Source organism: Chenopodium quinoa, unplaced genomic scaffold (genome assembly GCF_001683475.1).
Source record: "Chenopodium quinoa cultivar QQ74 unplaced genomic scaffold, ASM168347v1, whole genome shotgun sequence".
Lineage (NCBI taxonomy): Eukaryota > Viridiplantae > Streptophyta > Magnoliopsida > Caryophyllales > Amaranthaceae > Chenopodium > Chenopodium quinoa.
The window spans coordinates 3,501,227-3,514,944 of NW_018745281.1; the positions used below are offsets into that span (position 1 = coordinate 3,501,227).

The 13,718-nt window shown below is 35.1% G+C and overlaps 2 protein-coding genes across 3 annotated transcripts; both read right to left on the reverse strand.

The window, feature by feature from the left end:
* Positions 1 to 8: 8 nt before the first annotated feature.
* LOC110711477 (probable methionine--tRNA ligase) lies at positions 9 to 8,865 on the reverse strand. Its single transcript, XM_021889861.1, has 17 exons — positions 8,581 to 8,865; positions 8,323 to 8,467; positions 7,917 to 8,070; positions 7,641 to 7,796; positions 6,572 to 6,802; positions 6,291 to 6,434; positions 5,939 to 6,029; positions 5,613 to 5,719; positions 5,409 to 5,523; positions 2,940 to 3,058; positions 2,760 to 2,825; positions 2,475 to 2,603; positions 2,241 to 2,381; positions 1,978 to 2,092; positions 763 to 995; positions 573 to 674; positions 9 to 464 (listed from the first exon to the last, which is right to left on the reverse strand). The coding sequence occupies exons 1-17, from the start codon at positions 8,717 to 8,719 to the stop codon at positions 234 to 236; spliced, it is 2,418 nt and encodes an 805-aa protein (XP_021745553.1). The 5' UTR covers positions 8,720 to 8,865; the 3' UTR covers positions 9 to 233.
* Positions 8,866 to 10,343: 1,478 nt separating this feature from the next.
* On the reverse strand, positions 10,344 to 13,424 carry LOC110711701 (RPM1-interacting protein 4-like). 2 transcript variants are annotated; one of them, XM_021890117.1, is made up of 4 exons: positions 13,109 to 13,424; positions 11,606 to 12,133; positions 10,647 to 10,835; positions 10,344 to 10,550 (listed from the first exon to the last, which is right to left on the reverse strand). In XM_021890117.1, the coding sequence occupies exons 1-4, from the start codon at positions 13,112 to 13,114 to the stop codon at positions 10,527 to 10,529; spliced, it is 747 nt and encodes a 248-aa protein (XP_021745809.1). In that variant the 5' UTR covers positions 13,115 to 13,424; the 3' UTR covers positions 10,344 to 10,526. The 2 variants fall into 2 exon arrangements, with proteins under 2 accessions (XP_021745809.1, XP_021745808.1); XM_021890116.1 differs by lacking the exon at positions 13,109 to 13,424 and having other exon boundaries at positions 11,606 to 12,142.
* Between the last annotated feature and the right edge of the window lie 294 nt (positions 13,425 to 13,718).

Sequence of the window (13,718 nt, forward strand, 5' to 3'; positions counted from 1 at the left end):
TGACCATGGAACAAAACTAGCCTTTCAATACATGCCCTTTCAAATTGACAATACATTTAGAGCTTGAATGCTGAGACAAATACAGAATATCAAGAACAAAACTTTTCATTTTTCAGCTCCCATCACAGGAGCAAACCGATAAGATAGTAAAGGGATGGAAACTCCCTTATGGGGAATTTTTGTTAAAAAAATGGGAAAAGTTATCTATCAATAGCCCATAATATGGAGCGTTTCTACTTTATGGTTCCATTTGAAATTGATGAAACCTTGCAGATACCAGCAGATGTAGTGAATGGCAAATCTTTGAACCGGGCCACCAAATTAGAGTCTGTGTTTAGGTCCACTTGCAGTGTCTCCCACACTTTCTTCTTTGGGTTTAAAACTTCATCTGGTTCACCATCAAAACCTGAAAACTTGACTCTCTCCCCAACAGGTGCTTCTTTAGGTGGCTCAACTAATTCAACCTGGATTTAAGGGTGGACATATAGTTACACTACTATTAACAAAGAAAATAATGTCACTTGACACAAACTCAAGTTCATGGGTAAAATTTCAATATTTTTGTAACTGACCTTGGTGTGCTCGCTGTTGGAAGCCGCAAGGACCATAGCGTGAGACTTTATCCCCCTCATGGAAGCTGGCTTCAAGTTGCAAAGAACACAGACCTTCCGGTTCTGCCAACAAAGCAGACATCAGCAAGATCTCTAGTGTTTATGCAAAACCATTTGAAAATTCGAACATGGCAAATGAAAGAATGCAAACCTGCATATCCTCAATAGGTATATAGTTGACAAGACCACTGACAACAGTTCTAGGTGTTGCTTCACCAACATCAATCTCTTCCACGTAAAGAGAATCTGCATCAGGATGCTTCTGAACTTTTGTTATAAGGCCAACACGGATATCAAGTCTAGCGATCGTAATTTCTGCTTCAGGGGAAGACTTAGTTTTGGATCCAGCAGCAGGCTTTGCTGCCTTTTTCTTCTCACTTTTATCTGCAAACAAGCATTCATATATTCATATACAATAACAAAGCAAGGTAAAGCGGTAAGACTCTCTGAATAAACAGTAATATTCACGGAGCAGGTGCATCCATACTACGCCATGATCAGCACTAGACTCATCCACATAATAAAAATCCTGGAATTAATGACCTACCAAATGTTGTAGCATATAGCATATACTTTAATGAACCAACCAAACAAAAATATACTGTCCACCAAGCCTTGGTATGTCTTAGGTCGGTGACAGTTAAGGGAAGATAATATACACGTGTCAGTACTACAGCTTTAAAAGTGTTGCATCATTGCTAGTAAATATTTCAGGGACTCACGAAAGCCATTTCCTTGACACTCATGATTCCAGAGCAAAAACACTTTGATCTCTCTCAACAACATATATAAAAACAATATAAATTAAAAAATTAGCACACACGGCCACTTCACTCACACAATAATGACGGCCTTCATGCAAGCCCTCAATCATGAGACAAATTCTTCAAGCCAGGTAACTAGGAAAGTAACATGCCCTTAGAGGCTAAAGCTATATACATATAGCATCACAAAGCCAAAAGTAGCTCAATTTGTTTCCTTGACACTCATGACCCCAAAGCAAAAAGAAGTTGATCTATTCCAGCATAGAAAACCAAACACAAGCACAGTAAATTCACCACAAGAATGATGAAATACACAAGTTACAAAGCTAACCCAAGGTTCCAGCTCCCATACTTTTGGCACATCCCTTTCTGGCTTTCTCAACCTCACAAGCAGATTCCCAATTCAAGTATTCTTTTTTAGTCTTACAGAATTATAGTAATGAAAACCAATTTTCGAAAAGCAACATTATGGATGTTTAATCATCACAACACATGGACAAATCCAAGGTTTAGGTACTAGATTAATAATAGCATTAGATAAAAAAATATATATAAAAACACGGGGATGTTGGGGGGGGGGGGGGGGGGGGGAGGTTTAAGACCTGATATTTTTGTTTTTTTCAACTGCTCAGCAGTCTTTTCTGCAGCAGCTTTCAGAGCCCTGTCCGCTTGACTTCCAGCAAACTTATCGCGATAAAATTCCACTTCCTCATCTTTCTGCAAATTACCCAAACTTTAATAAAAGACAATAAAAATAAGTCTGTTCTGCAGTATAAAAGACATATGTTCAGCAAAGTCTTTATCTAATCAAATCCTCAGAAGGTAATATAAATTAGCAATTACTCCATCTAAGCCAAAAGCATACCAGTTCCTTGAACAATGGTTCTGGTTTCCCTATACTGTGACCAGCAGGTAGAATATCCCAGAGTTTCCTGATTTTCTCAAGATTTCCATTTTCATCTGAAAGAGATACTTGAAGTTGGGGCATATTAAGCTGCTTCAGTACCTATAGAGCCATTAAAATTTATGAGAAAGATCATCACATTGGCCCATGTGCGACTAATAACGTATACATTTAATTGCAATCTAGTTCAATCACCTCGAGAGAGAAAGATGGCATAAAAGGCTCTAACAAACAGGCCAAGAGATACACTAGTCCTGCTGCAGTTCTCATGACCACGGCACATGCAGACTGATCTTCTTTATAAAGCTTCCAAAATTGACTTTCCTGCACAGCAGAGGATGCTGTAATTGCTACCCAACTTGTCAAAAGATGACATATAGAGGTTTACCAAAACGACATAAAACCGTGTATTGTCAATAATACGGTAATGAGGATTTGTTTATCTGAATCTTAAAGAGACAAATAAATTTGTAAGCTAACCTGTAAATATGCATTTCCTTCACTTGAAACAGCCATTGCAGTTTTAAGTCCCTGCTTTAGCTTAACCTGAGCCATCAAAAAAAGCCAGCTAAATTTACCAACACTACAGAAGAACTTTTACAATATGATTAACATTTTTATAGGAAACCATAAATTCAATTGCCGTAACCAAAAAATAACCTTCTCCATGGCTTCTACATACTGCTCTACATGCTTTCCTACTTTTTCTGCTAATGCCTTAGTTAAAGAATGTGCTTCTGCCTGTGGAGCATCAGGAATGACAGAACCATATCCCTGACCTGTAAAACCAGGAAAAATGATAATAATGATAATAAAATAAAAGCTAGGCCTAAAATACAGTTAAAACAAATACTTGTATTCAATATGCAATTACTCTATATGAGCCAAATTTCAAAAAATCTTAATAAAACTAACCAAAATTTACTACTCCGTACCAAGCTAGCCATATATCGCAAAAGAATAACTAATGACTTCAATTAACCAATCCACACAAAGATTTAAGAACTGTTACTAGAAATGATTCATGATAACACAATCCAAAATGAAGCACAACTATCATCAATTTAGAAACTATCATAATTGCCCGTCATTCCTTGATTTGCCACAACCACGGCACCACCTGTTGCACGCTTCCTGCCACCCCTTCATCCACCAATTTCACATAGCAATCCTCCCCAACACCTATAAGTCCACTGCCAAACCATAGTTCCCAACAACCACATTGAAAACATTGATTTAGGAACAAATGAAAAAGATAGAGAATAGGTAGAATGAAAAGAGTGAAAGAAGAGCAAATGTCGGGTGATGGTCATGAGGCAATAGCAGCGGCCCAGCAGGGGAAATTTTGGTCATTGTTACTAATATGTTTACAAAAACATTTATTTAGTAGTGTAACAATAATTTGACACAAGGTAGAGCTACTTCAGAATTCACTAAGGTACTTGGTTCGGAAACTGACTTCACACTTTTAGGCAGTTGCATCATACATATCCTCACCTCATTAATTAATGAATGTAGTGACACATTAAGAAATCCAATCATAAACCATTACTATTTTAGGAAAGGTGACAACTTTTCCATGACATCCCAAAATAGTATGCGTGACTATTAATTTCCGTCGTATAGGAATTATAAACTATTGTGCAAAAGTGTATAGGGGCAAAATCGAGATGTGTTAAATATTTTCTTCCTAAAATCTTTAACACCTACCATCAAAAAAATCTTTGATAGCCAGTAAGTGGGAAAAAAAAGAAAAAAAAAACACAAACAAACAAAAGATAACTTTGACAAAATAAAATGACAGATATTTGATATAAAAATTACTACCCCATCACAATATATTTATTCTATGTTTAGCAATGATAGCAATGATAATTTACAAAAAATGTTATCACAATATAGAACATCCCATACAAATTTAATTAAACCTCTTTATAAGTGGAAATCACTAAATTTCCCACTGTAAATTTAGGATAAATATTAAAACTGATAAATTTCAGTTTTGAATATTTTGAATATATTGTGATATATTTTCTTAAGTATAACAGCTGTTTATGGAAATATTATATTAAGATGGGATAGTAATTTTTTTGTCAAAATCTATTGTCAAAGTATATAATTGTTTGGCAGTGACTATAACAATCTATATTAGTCCATCTCCACTCTAGTTAGTTTAATCCAGTAATAAAAAATGAAACTATCATTAAGTGGTTATAGACTATTGTAGAATGATAGTAGATGCTCAATATTTTTTTAATTACCAGTTTAAAAACTGTTTGATTGTAGGTGTTAAAATTTGGCAAGATAATAGCTCATATGTCATAATTTCATATACTCCCTATAACTATGCTTTAGTACATTTTTTTTTCTCCACTTGCAACATACCCATTTATGGTGGTTACACTAGAGAGTACCAAAAAGCCCTCACTTATGGTGGTTACACTAATGAGTACAAACCCATTGTCTTTGTTTAGCCTTAACCACGTGGGGTTTGTGCCACATTATCTCTATTTATTTCCTATCCTTAATTTGTAACCACTACTTTTATGCTGGAAGTACAATTTTTTATTTTTTAAAGTATAATACACCAAAAATCCACCAATAGATTGATCATACACACAATAGTTTTAAATTTCCTTTGCCGGGAATTAATAGTCACATATACTATTTTAAAATTTTAAGAAAAGTTGTCACATTTCCTAAAACAGTAATGATTTATGATTGGATTTCCTAAAATACCAAACTTATAAGTGATGGGTAGAGGATAGATAAAATAATGACACAGCTACTACTGCTATCTTTAGAAAACTAATGTCATATACAAGTATGTAAAAGCAACACTTTTGAACAAATTATTGTTTACACCATATATTAGGTTTTGTAACATTCTAGTTAAATGACCAAATATTCTAACCCTCCTTAACTTCCATTTTCACCTCCAACAGGGAACCCCCTAAAATTTACACATATTACTTGGACTTTACGATTACATCATAGACAACAAAATTAGCAAAAAATCTACCAACAAGTTTGAAGTTTCACCTGCATACAACAGGTCTGGCATTACTATGCATCATATCAATTCAACTATGATTATGAAACAAGGGTACTTTTAACAATCCATTGTACCTGACGGCTTAGCAATAAAGCTCAAGACCCGATTAACAAAATTGCCCAGATTGCTCAGCAGCTCACTGTTTAGTTTTGCTTGTAGATCTGCCCAAGTAAACAGCGTGTCGGATACCTAATAATTGCCAAGTTTCCAAGATTAGTGACTTCAGTTCAAACCATATAGTGTTAACTCAAGTGACAAGCGCTTATCAGATTAATTACCTCAGGTCGGTTAGTAAGCAAATAGTATCTCCAGACTTCAACAGGAATACTTGTGTCCTTCGCATCATTTCCGAATACTCCAATGCCTTTGCTTTTGGAGAATTTTCCTACATAACATAAATAGAAAATGAACCAACTAAAGCATTTTAGCATCAACTTTTAAAATTTTGTGATGTACAGAAGTGCTCTCCAGCATAGGCTTTATAATGATATTGTAGAATCATGAAGAAATAGATCCATAGAGGTCAAGGACTTCAGAATAAAAGTAATATGCACTAAAAGACAATTGCTTATGAACATGGCAAAATGATCTTTTACAGTTTTACCTGCTTCATAGTTCAGATACTCTGTGACACTAATACTCTTCATCAAAGTCCAGTTTTCACCAGTGCCAAGAAGTGTAGATGGAAACATCACCTATAAAACACTTACACTCATAATCAATTATCAAATCCAAAGCATACAAATCAAAACAACTTCAAAAAGAGAGGACCAACTAAAGCAGTTTTTTATGTTGAGCAAGAAACCAGCAAAACAAGAAGGAAAAACTCCCCTCTTAACTCCCTCTTAATTGTTCTCTTTATTTAATTCTATTTATTTGTAGTTGCCTTGTTTATTTTTCTTTTTCCTTCAAGGTCAATGTTACACCTTACAGTAATGATTTTAACAATAACTTACAGTGTGGAATGGCACATTATCCTTGCCCATAAACTGATATAGCTCAACATCTTCGGGGTTTTTCCACCACTTCTCCCACTCTGGCGTGTAGCATGCTGTGATTGATATATACCCTATAGGTGCATCATACCAAACATAGAATACCTTCAAGTGATAAACAAACAGAGTCAATTCCATACAACAAAAAATTAATTCTACTCCACATTGGAATATATTATACCAATTGGCAAAATTAAGTGATAATGAAGAATAGGCAACTACTACCATAAGGAGACTCTGACCTTGTCTTTAAATTTCTCATGTGGGACAGGTACACCCCATTTCAAATCTCTAGTAATACATCGCGACCTGAGTCCTTCTTTCAACCATCCATTTGTTACTTGAATAGCATTCTGGCTCCAAGATCCAGCTTCTGACATTTTATTTATGTACTCTTCCAGCTTGTCTTGAAGCAGTGGAAGTTCAAGAAACAAGTGATTAGTGTCACGGATGCGAGGAGTAGATTGGCATGTCTGTTTAGATAAGATTTTGTGGAACATAATCAGTCGTAAGAGATCTAAAAATGAAGCATGCGTGATCAGTATTATGATGCTCTGTAAGTGAAGGTTGCAAAAAGTGTGCAGCCATTTATAATAGTATTACCAAGACAAATCCAAAAATCTTTTTATGTACGCTCCTAATTATGATTCAATTTGAGTGAAAACCCTAGTAAAATACTGCCTATAATAATAAATATAAAAATAAAATAAAAAAAGAGCTTGATATCCAAATTGGCAAAACATAGTTTGATTGGAATATTCTCCCACTGAACCAAGCATAATACATAGATACATGTTCTCTGGAGTAGCTAATGCTTCCTCTGTATCTACTAAAATGGTTGATAAAAAAAGCTCTATTGTGTATTTGTGATGGATTTGACATCCAAAACCAATATAATTCACAATATATTCAAGATAAGGAGATGATTCAACAACCCTATCAGTCTATTATGGTACAAAAAATTGAAAAAAGAACAGATTTGATATAACTTTAGAAACAGATAACACCTATGTGCCAAATGATAATAAAGTCAATGTTATTTAAAGAGGTTGTATCAGTGTATCTAGGGGACTTTGCAATAAAGATTAATGATTCTCATCAATAGGCCATAAAGACAGGGTCTTTCAGAAGTTTGATACATATTAACATACAGCAACTTACATAAAGATTGGAAGCTATACATGCAATCAAGACGCTTACTGGGAAGCGCAATAATACAGATTCAATGGTAAATATAACAATGCCCACTATTGAGAAAAAGTAAACTGGGTAAAGATGCATAGAAAAAGTAAACTGGGTAAAGATGCATACTTTGCATTTAGGATCTTTCAATTCTGTAGGATTCAAAAGATTTCCACATTTTTCACATTGATCCCCTCGAGCAGAATCATAATTGCAATTGGGCTTTGGGCAAGTTCCCTCGACAAGTCGATCAGCTAAGAACTTTTCGCAGGTATCACAATAAGGCTGCAAGTTCAATCACCGAATCAAAAACAAATAAAGTAGACACCTTACTCAGTGAGCCAAATAAATGACAGGTGGGAATTGGAATAACTCAATTAAAATTCACATAAAGAAAGCACAAACCTGCTGCATTGTGTTCTCAGTAAGCCAATTGTTGTCCATTAGCTTCTTAAAAATAGCTTGGCAAGCTTCGGTCTGTTCGGGACTTGATGTGCGTCCAAATTTATCAAAACTTATGTTGAACCATTCATACACTTCCTTATGAATTGCATGGTATCTATAAAAAAATAAAAATAAAATAAAAAAATAAAAAAAGACAGGTAATCAACCACAATCGAAGCCTTAAAAATACTCATTTTGATCACTTCCAAAACATTATTTCTCAAAATTTCCATTCAAATGAGATAAACTACACAAAACCCATCTTAAGTGTTTAACAATTAAACTCTGAATTTCTTATTAACAAATGAAACCAAATAAATTAATAATAATTGAAATTGAAGCTAATTAGAAAAGGAAGGAAAATTACTTGTCACAAATTTCTTTAGGAGTGCATTTCTCCTCCATAGCTTTAGTCTCAGTAGCAGTACCATATTCATCAGTTCCACAAATGTAAATGGTGTTGTAACCTCGAAGCCGGCAATACCTTGCGAAAACATCCGCACTCAAAACACCTACAATTACAATGCAATTCTCATTCATTTCAACATCATCATCATCAATCAATCAAACAAAAACCAAACAATTTGAGCTATAATTAGAAGAAGAAGAAGTGAGAGAAAATTACAGCCGATAATATTGCCAAGGTGAGGAACGTTGTTAACGTAAGGTAAAGCGCTGGTAATTAAGACGTTGCGCTTTCCCGGAATCGGAAGAATATGGCGGTTTTCGGTGGCGGCGTCGCCATTTTTATGGAGATCCGCCATGTTTTCACCGGGAAAAAATGGGAAAATTAGGGTTTATCAGAGGAATTTGTTGATGATAGCAGAAATGTGGAAGGATTAAGAGGAGAGAGAAAGTGGGGAATCTTTACTGTACTTGTTTAGGGTTACTGAAGTGGAAGGTGAGTAGGTTATCGAATCAAATTTTTAAAGGGAAAAGATTAGATCTCTTGCATACGTTTTTATTCTATGCAATTACCTTAATTAATCCAATGTTAACTTGACAATTATCCATGGTATGAAATAAAGAGTTAGTTTAGACAATGTCCCGATTCATTATACTACGTATGTAATATGATATTTAATTACTCCGTATTTAAATATTTACCGTACACATTAAGAAATGATGATTATGTTTTTTACAAGAAATGATGATTATGCTTTTTAAAAAAATAAATCATGAAATGGAATATGGGAATAATGTACAACTTTCGTTATCATTTTGTTGTATAGAATAAATTTTTTTTAAAAAAAAAAAAAAGGATTATAATGTATTAATGTGGATTTTGGCCTCTTAAATAATTTTTCAATGGTTGTTATAGATGAGAAGGTTGGTGCTTGAACTAAAGAACATCCAAAGAGGAGTTTGTAATTGTTGTTGAATCGGATAGAATTGCCTTGGTAATGTTGGTGTGGTTGAATCTTGCTATTCACTAACGCCTAAATGTGGTTGGTCATGCGCCTATGCTACAGAAGTACTTCGTAGTAATTTTTGCGGTTGCTTCATCATACGATCTATTATTTCTATCCTTGTGTGATGTTATAATCCAATACCTCACCAAAAAAAAAAAAATCCAATATAAGGGCATTATCCTTCCGTGGTAGGATGTTCGTAGACAAGAATAGCGAGCATTGTAGAACAGCTGGAGAATTCATTGATGACAAAATTTATAGGAGAAAGAAAAGGGTTGTAGATATGACACACACACACACACATGGTTATCGAGCTAAATCGGTTGTAGAAGTCCTAGGAGTGAGCACTGCTTGTCTTGCAGTGATGAAGATAGAACAGCTTTTATTGGGAAGCTAGAACAAAGAAATTCTGGGGGTGTTCAAGGCAGTCAGAAGGCTCGCACTTTGCAACCGGTCTGAGTGCTAAGGATTTCACCAATATTATGAATGCAACGTCAAACATCAGCAAGTCACTAATGAACAATGTAACAAGCCATATGCTCAAAATACATTAATCAGTCTTAAATAACAGTATAACAAGTCACCCCAACGCAAGAGTGCAAGACAGATCCATATTTATGTAGGAGTTTTTACAGAAGTTTGCCATTAAGGTATCGTCCACTTTTAATTGGATATAAATGGTTAATGATGATTTATGCTGATGAATGCTGGGAAAAATAGATGAATATGTAGATTTAGGTGTCACTTAAACAGCAATTTCACTTTTAAAGTTTTAAGTCAGGGTGAGGTAGCATCACCCAGTTATTCCATAAAATTTTCTATAAATTGTTTTAATTCCTGGGAAATGTGAGGACATTAGGATCCCTTCCTCGAGGAGCATTACTAAAGCGAATACTCCAATAAGATTTGGTACATTATTGCTCATAGTTGATTAAATTTGTGCATAATTGGTAAGAGAGAGTGAGAGACATCTAAGTGAAGCCATAAAAGAATTTGCTTTTACCTTAGCCCACTGATATTTATACTGATGATAGAATTCACAGGAGAAAGAATACAATGAAAGAAAATTACATGATATACAACACACAGACGACTCCACGGTACCTCACACATATTTTACAATGATTACATAATAAGCAAGCAGTATGCATCAGTTTCCTCACCAAGGAAGGCATCCGCACCCCTGAGCAAGAGATAGAGAGAAAGAAATAAGCTTAGTTAGCTTCAAACAGTCAATGGCAGCAATCATAAGAAAATTTATAAGAATTACAGCACAGACCTTATTTTTTTTACTTTTATAGTGCTTGCCATCAGATTGTTGAGCGTGAACTGCTGTACCGGTCACACTTCCTACGCTGCCATGCCTCTCCTCTTTCACTTTGTTGAAAATGACTGAAAACCCATCGGCTGATGAAGGGTCGGTCTCATCCCATTCCCCAAATTTGGGAACAGAAGCACCTCGATCAGGCTGCAATATTACGCTAACAAATCTCAAAACACTTGCAATTATCCTTATAAATGGGGGTTTCATTTTCATATAAGCCAGGCAGAAACACTTTCATGAAAGCTTGGGCAAACTTTGAGTATCCTGCTGGACAGCTATTAGTTCATCTCTTAACATGATGCACACCTAAGACTTCGTAAAAACAAGACACAAAAGGTTGAGAAGAGCAGAGCTGTTGAGAAGATACGAGCAAGACTCTGAGGACCTAAGGAGTCTTATGCTAAGATGAACAGGCAACAAAAGAAGATATAGTAGTTGTGAAGCAATTCTTACCAAAAACACATCCAACAAAAAGACCAAACAGAACACACAATTCCTACAACCACCCAAGTTTTAAGCAGAAACACATCAGTAGCAAACATTGTATCTGAGTTGATCCTCATCCACTCTATATGATCATGTAATTGCCGATCAGTCTACATTAATCAGAGATTGCTAGAAGCCTACAGTTCCTAAACATGAAGGAACGTTCAACCATTGCATGGCCACTCTCTCTATATATATATATTGCAAGTTTATAGCTCAAAAAAGAGTGCCAAGCGTTTACATCCATGTGGTTATAGTCAATTAACTAATCAACAATCTCATACTTCAGAAAAAATGAAGATTTCAAGTAGCATAGCATCAATCTTCATTTGGGAAGGGACCGGAGGAGTCAGGTAGTGAATAGTTGTTAATATTATACATAATCATATTCAGGCATAACTTAAAACCAGAAGAAAGAAAGTTATTACAGTTTCATTGCCTCGAGCAACAGATCTCAGACGGGATCTTCCAGGAGTGGAAGGAGCCAAACCATGACCTCCATCAGAAGGACCCTTCCTTTCCCGTGAAGGAGAAGAAACCACGGTTCCTTTGGTGCCAATATTTGCCTGGTAATGAGGATGCAGAGGAGACTGGTTGGCACTGCGCATACCTCCTCCATTTGCCCTTGTAGCTCTTTTGGGTGAATCACTGCTTACTCCAGCAGGTCGATGATGGGTTGAATTGACTGAAGCTTTACGCCCTCCATTACAGCGTGATGGGGAATCATATGACCTTTGTGGCTCACCGTCCTCTTGGCTTACCATGTGCTCCTGCTTTGCTCTCACAGCCTCTGATCCTCTTCGTGCCTCAAATTTAGAGACCACATTAGGATTATCAGGAGAGTTATTTGGGTTTCCCTTATCACTTGATGTAACCCTCCTTGCATTTTCAAAATAGGTTGTATAAGGGACATCTTCTTCAGTCTCCCAATTTCCAAACTTTGGCACATTTGTTCGCTGCCACATGATGATACACTTATGAGAAACTCACAGTGAATGCTTAAAGTGCCTTCACTAGTAAGATCTAAAACTTAGAAAGTCACACAAAAACTTGCACACAATAAAATCTAGTACTCTCACTAAGAAAAACTACCAAATGACGTGTTGTTTCAACTCAACAATCATTTCAATTAATAAATTATTTAGAAAAGTATTATTTCATAGAGTTCATACTATATTTTAGTGTATACACCAACGCACCAAGATTAGCTCAACCACCGCTCTTAATTTGTCAAGTTTCCCCTTTTAATGCAGGAAAAATCCGGCAAAGAATGGGAAAATTACAGGATACAATACAGTATGACAGTTGTGCATATGTTGAAGAACAACTGATATTCCTAAACTACAACTTCACTAATCCGCGGCTAATCAACTAATCAAGACATATGACTCAATTGAGAAGAGTATAAGAGATACAACTTCGCAGTATAGACATGTTAATGATGATCTTTAAAAAAAAAAACTTACTAATTCGTATCATTTTCCATTGTCGGTACAAAAATCAATACAACCTAACACTGTATTACAGAATTGTCACACACCTAAAAAAGCAGTGCAGCCAAGTAATGTATGTTCTTCACCTTATTAAATTTAGAGATAAAACATGTCTCCCCAAATCAATTAACACTAACTAAACTTTAAAAAATCTAACATTTTAGGAATAACAGTATTTATGAATAAAATTATACTTTGTGTAATTCTTTCAATAAAATTAACTTACATATGTAATTTACAACAGTTGTAAATGGAAGAACAAGCCTAATCATAGAAAATTCAGCTTAACAGTAGTTATAATTATTTAATCACAGAGCATAATCAAGACAGCAACAGATGTAAATCAAAATCATAAAGAAAGAAAACCCAGAATATTCAAAGCAATAAATCATTAAGTAAACTCAAGTATAAATAAAGAAAGAAAAGATTAAAACTTACTGCCATGTTCAATTTGTTGAAAGCAGCAACCTTTTTCTTTTTCTTTTTTTGGGTGGATTTGCTAAAAATAAAAAACTAAAAGTTTGATTTTTGTTAAAAGAAAAAAAGAAAAGAAAGTAATAAAAATGGAGATAAATTAGTGTTGAGAGAAGCCAACGAAGATCCAACCCAGCGCGGTGGGGGGACAAACTCATTGACTCCGTATGAGCAGGTGACACCTACTGTTCTTTAGTGGGCTCTAGTCTCTCTAGTCTTAACTCTTTAAACCTTCTACCAAGTTTACTGCCACCGGATTTTGGCGGTTAACTGCTTTCTTTACGCTATTAAGCACCTTTTTTTTTTATTTAATGAAATCGATATAGATTACGGATGACATGTGGGTATATTATTGCGGATTTTATATCATACTCGTTTTAATTGGAGTGGTATGGATATGATTTTGGAAGATAGTAGACAAGTATGGATATCAAAAGTCATACCCGTTATTACGGAGTTGGTGGTAGATTTGAAATCATATTCGTCTCATATTGACTTCCCTACTTCATATCTATTTGTTAGCCTAATTTCCACCTTATGTCACAATTATTTTATGACTTTTCAGAATTAAAGA

What these genes read in the sequence shown, in the direction of transcription:
- LOC110711701 (XM_021890116.1), bottom strand. Translation starts at nt 12,142, where the DNA reads ATGTGGCAGCGAACAAATGTGCCAAAGTTTGGAAATTGGGAGACTGAA. An exon ending in TTGCTCGAGGCAATGAAACT is followed by an intron (nt 10,836 to 11,605) that starts GTAATAACTTTC and finishes GTAATATTGCAG; the next exon opens with CCTGATCGAGGTGCTTCTGT. An exon ending in ATAAAAGTAAAAAAAATAAG is followed by an intron (nt 10,551 to 10,646) that starts GTCTGTGCTGTA and finishes TCTCTTGCTCAG; the next exon opens with GGGTGCGGATGCCTTCCTTG.
- LOC110711477 (XM_021889861.1), bottom strand. Translation starts at nt 8,719, where the DNA reads ATGGCGGATCTCCATAAAAATGGCGACGCCGCCACCGAAAACCGCCAT. An exon ending in ATGTAGAAGCCATGGAGAAG is followed by an intron (nt 2,826 to 2,939) that starts GTTATTTTTTGG and finishes TTGATGGCTCAG; the next exon opens with GTTAAGCTAAAGCAGGGACT. An exon ending in TACCTATTGAGGATATGCAG is followed by an intron (nt 675 to 762) that starts GTTTGCATTCTT and finishes CTTTGTTGGCAG; the next exon opens with AACCGGAAGGTCTGTGTTCT.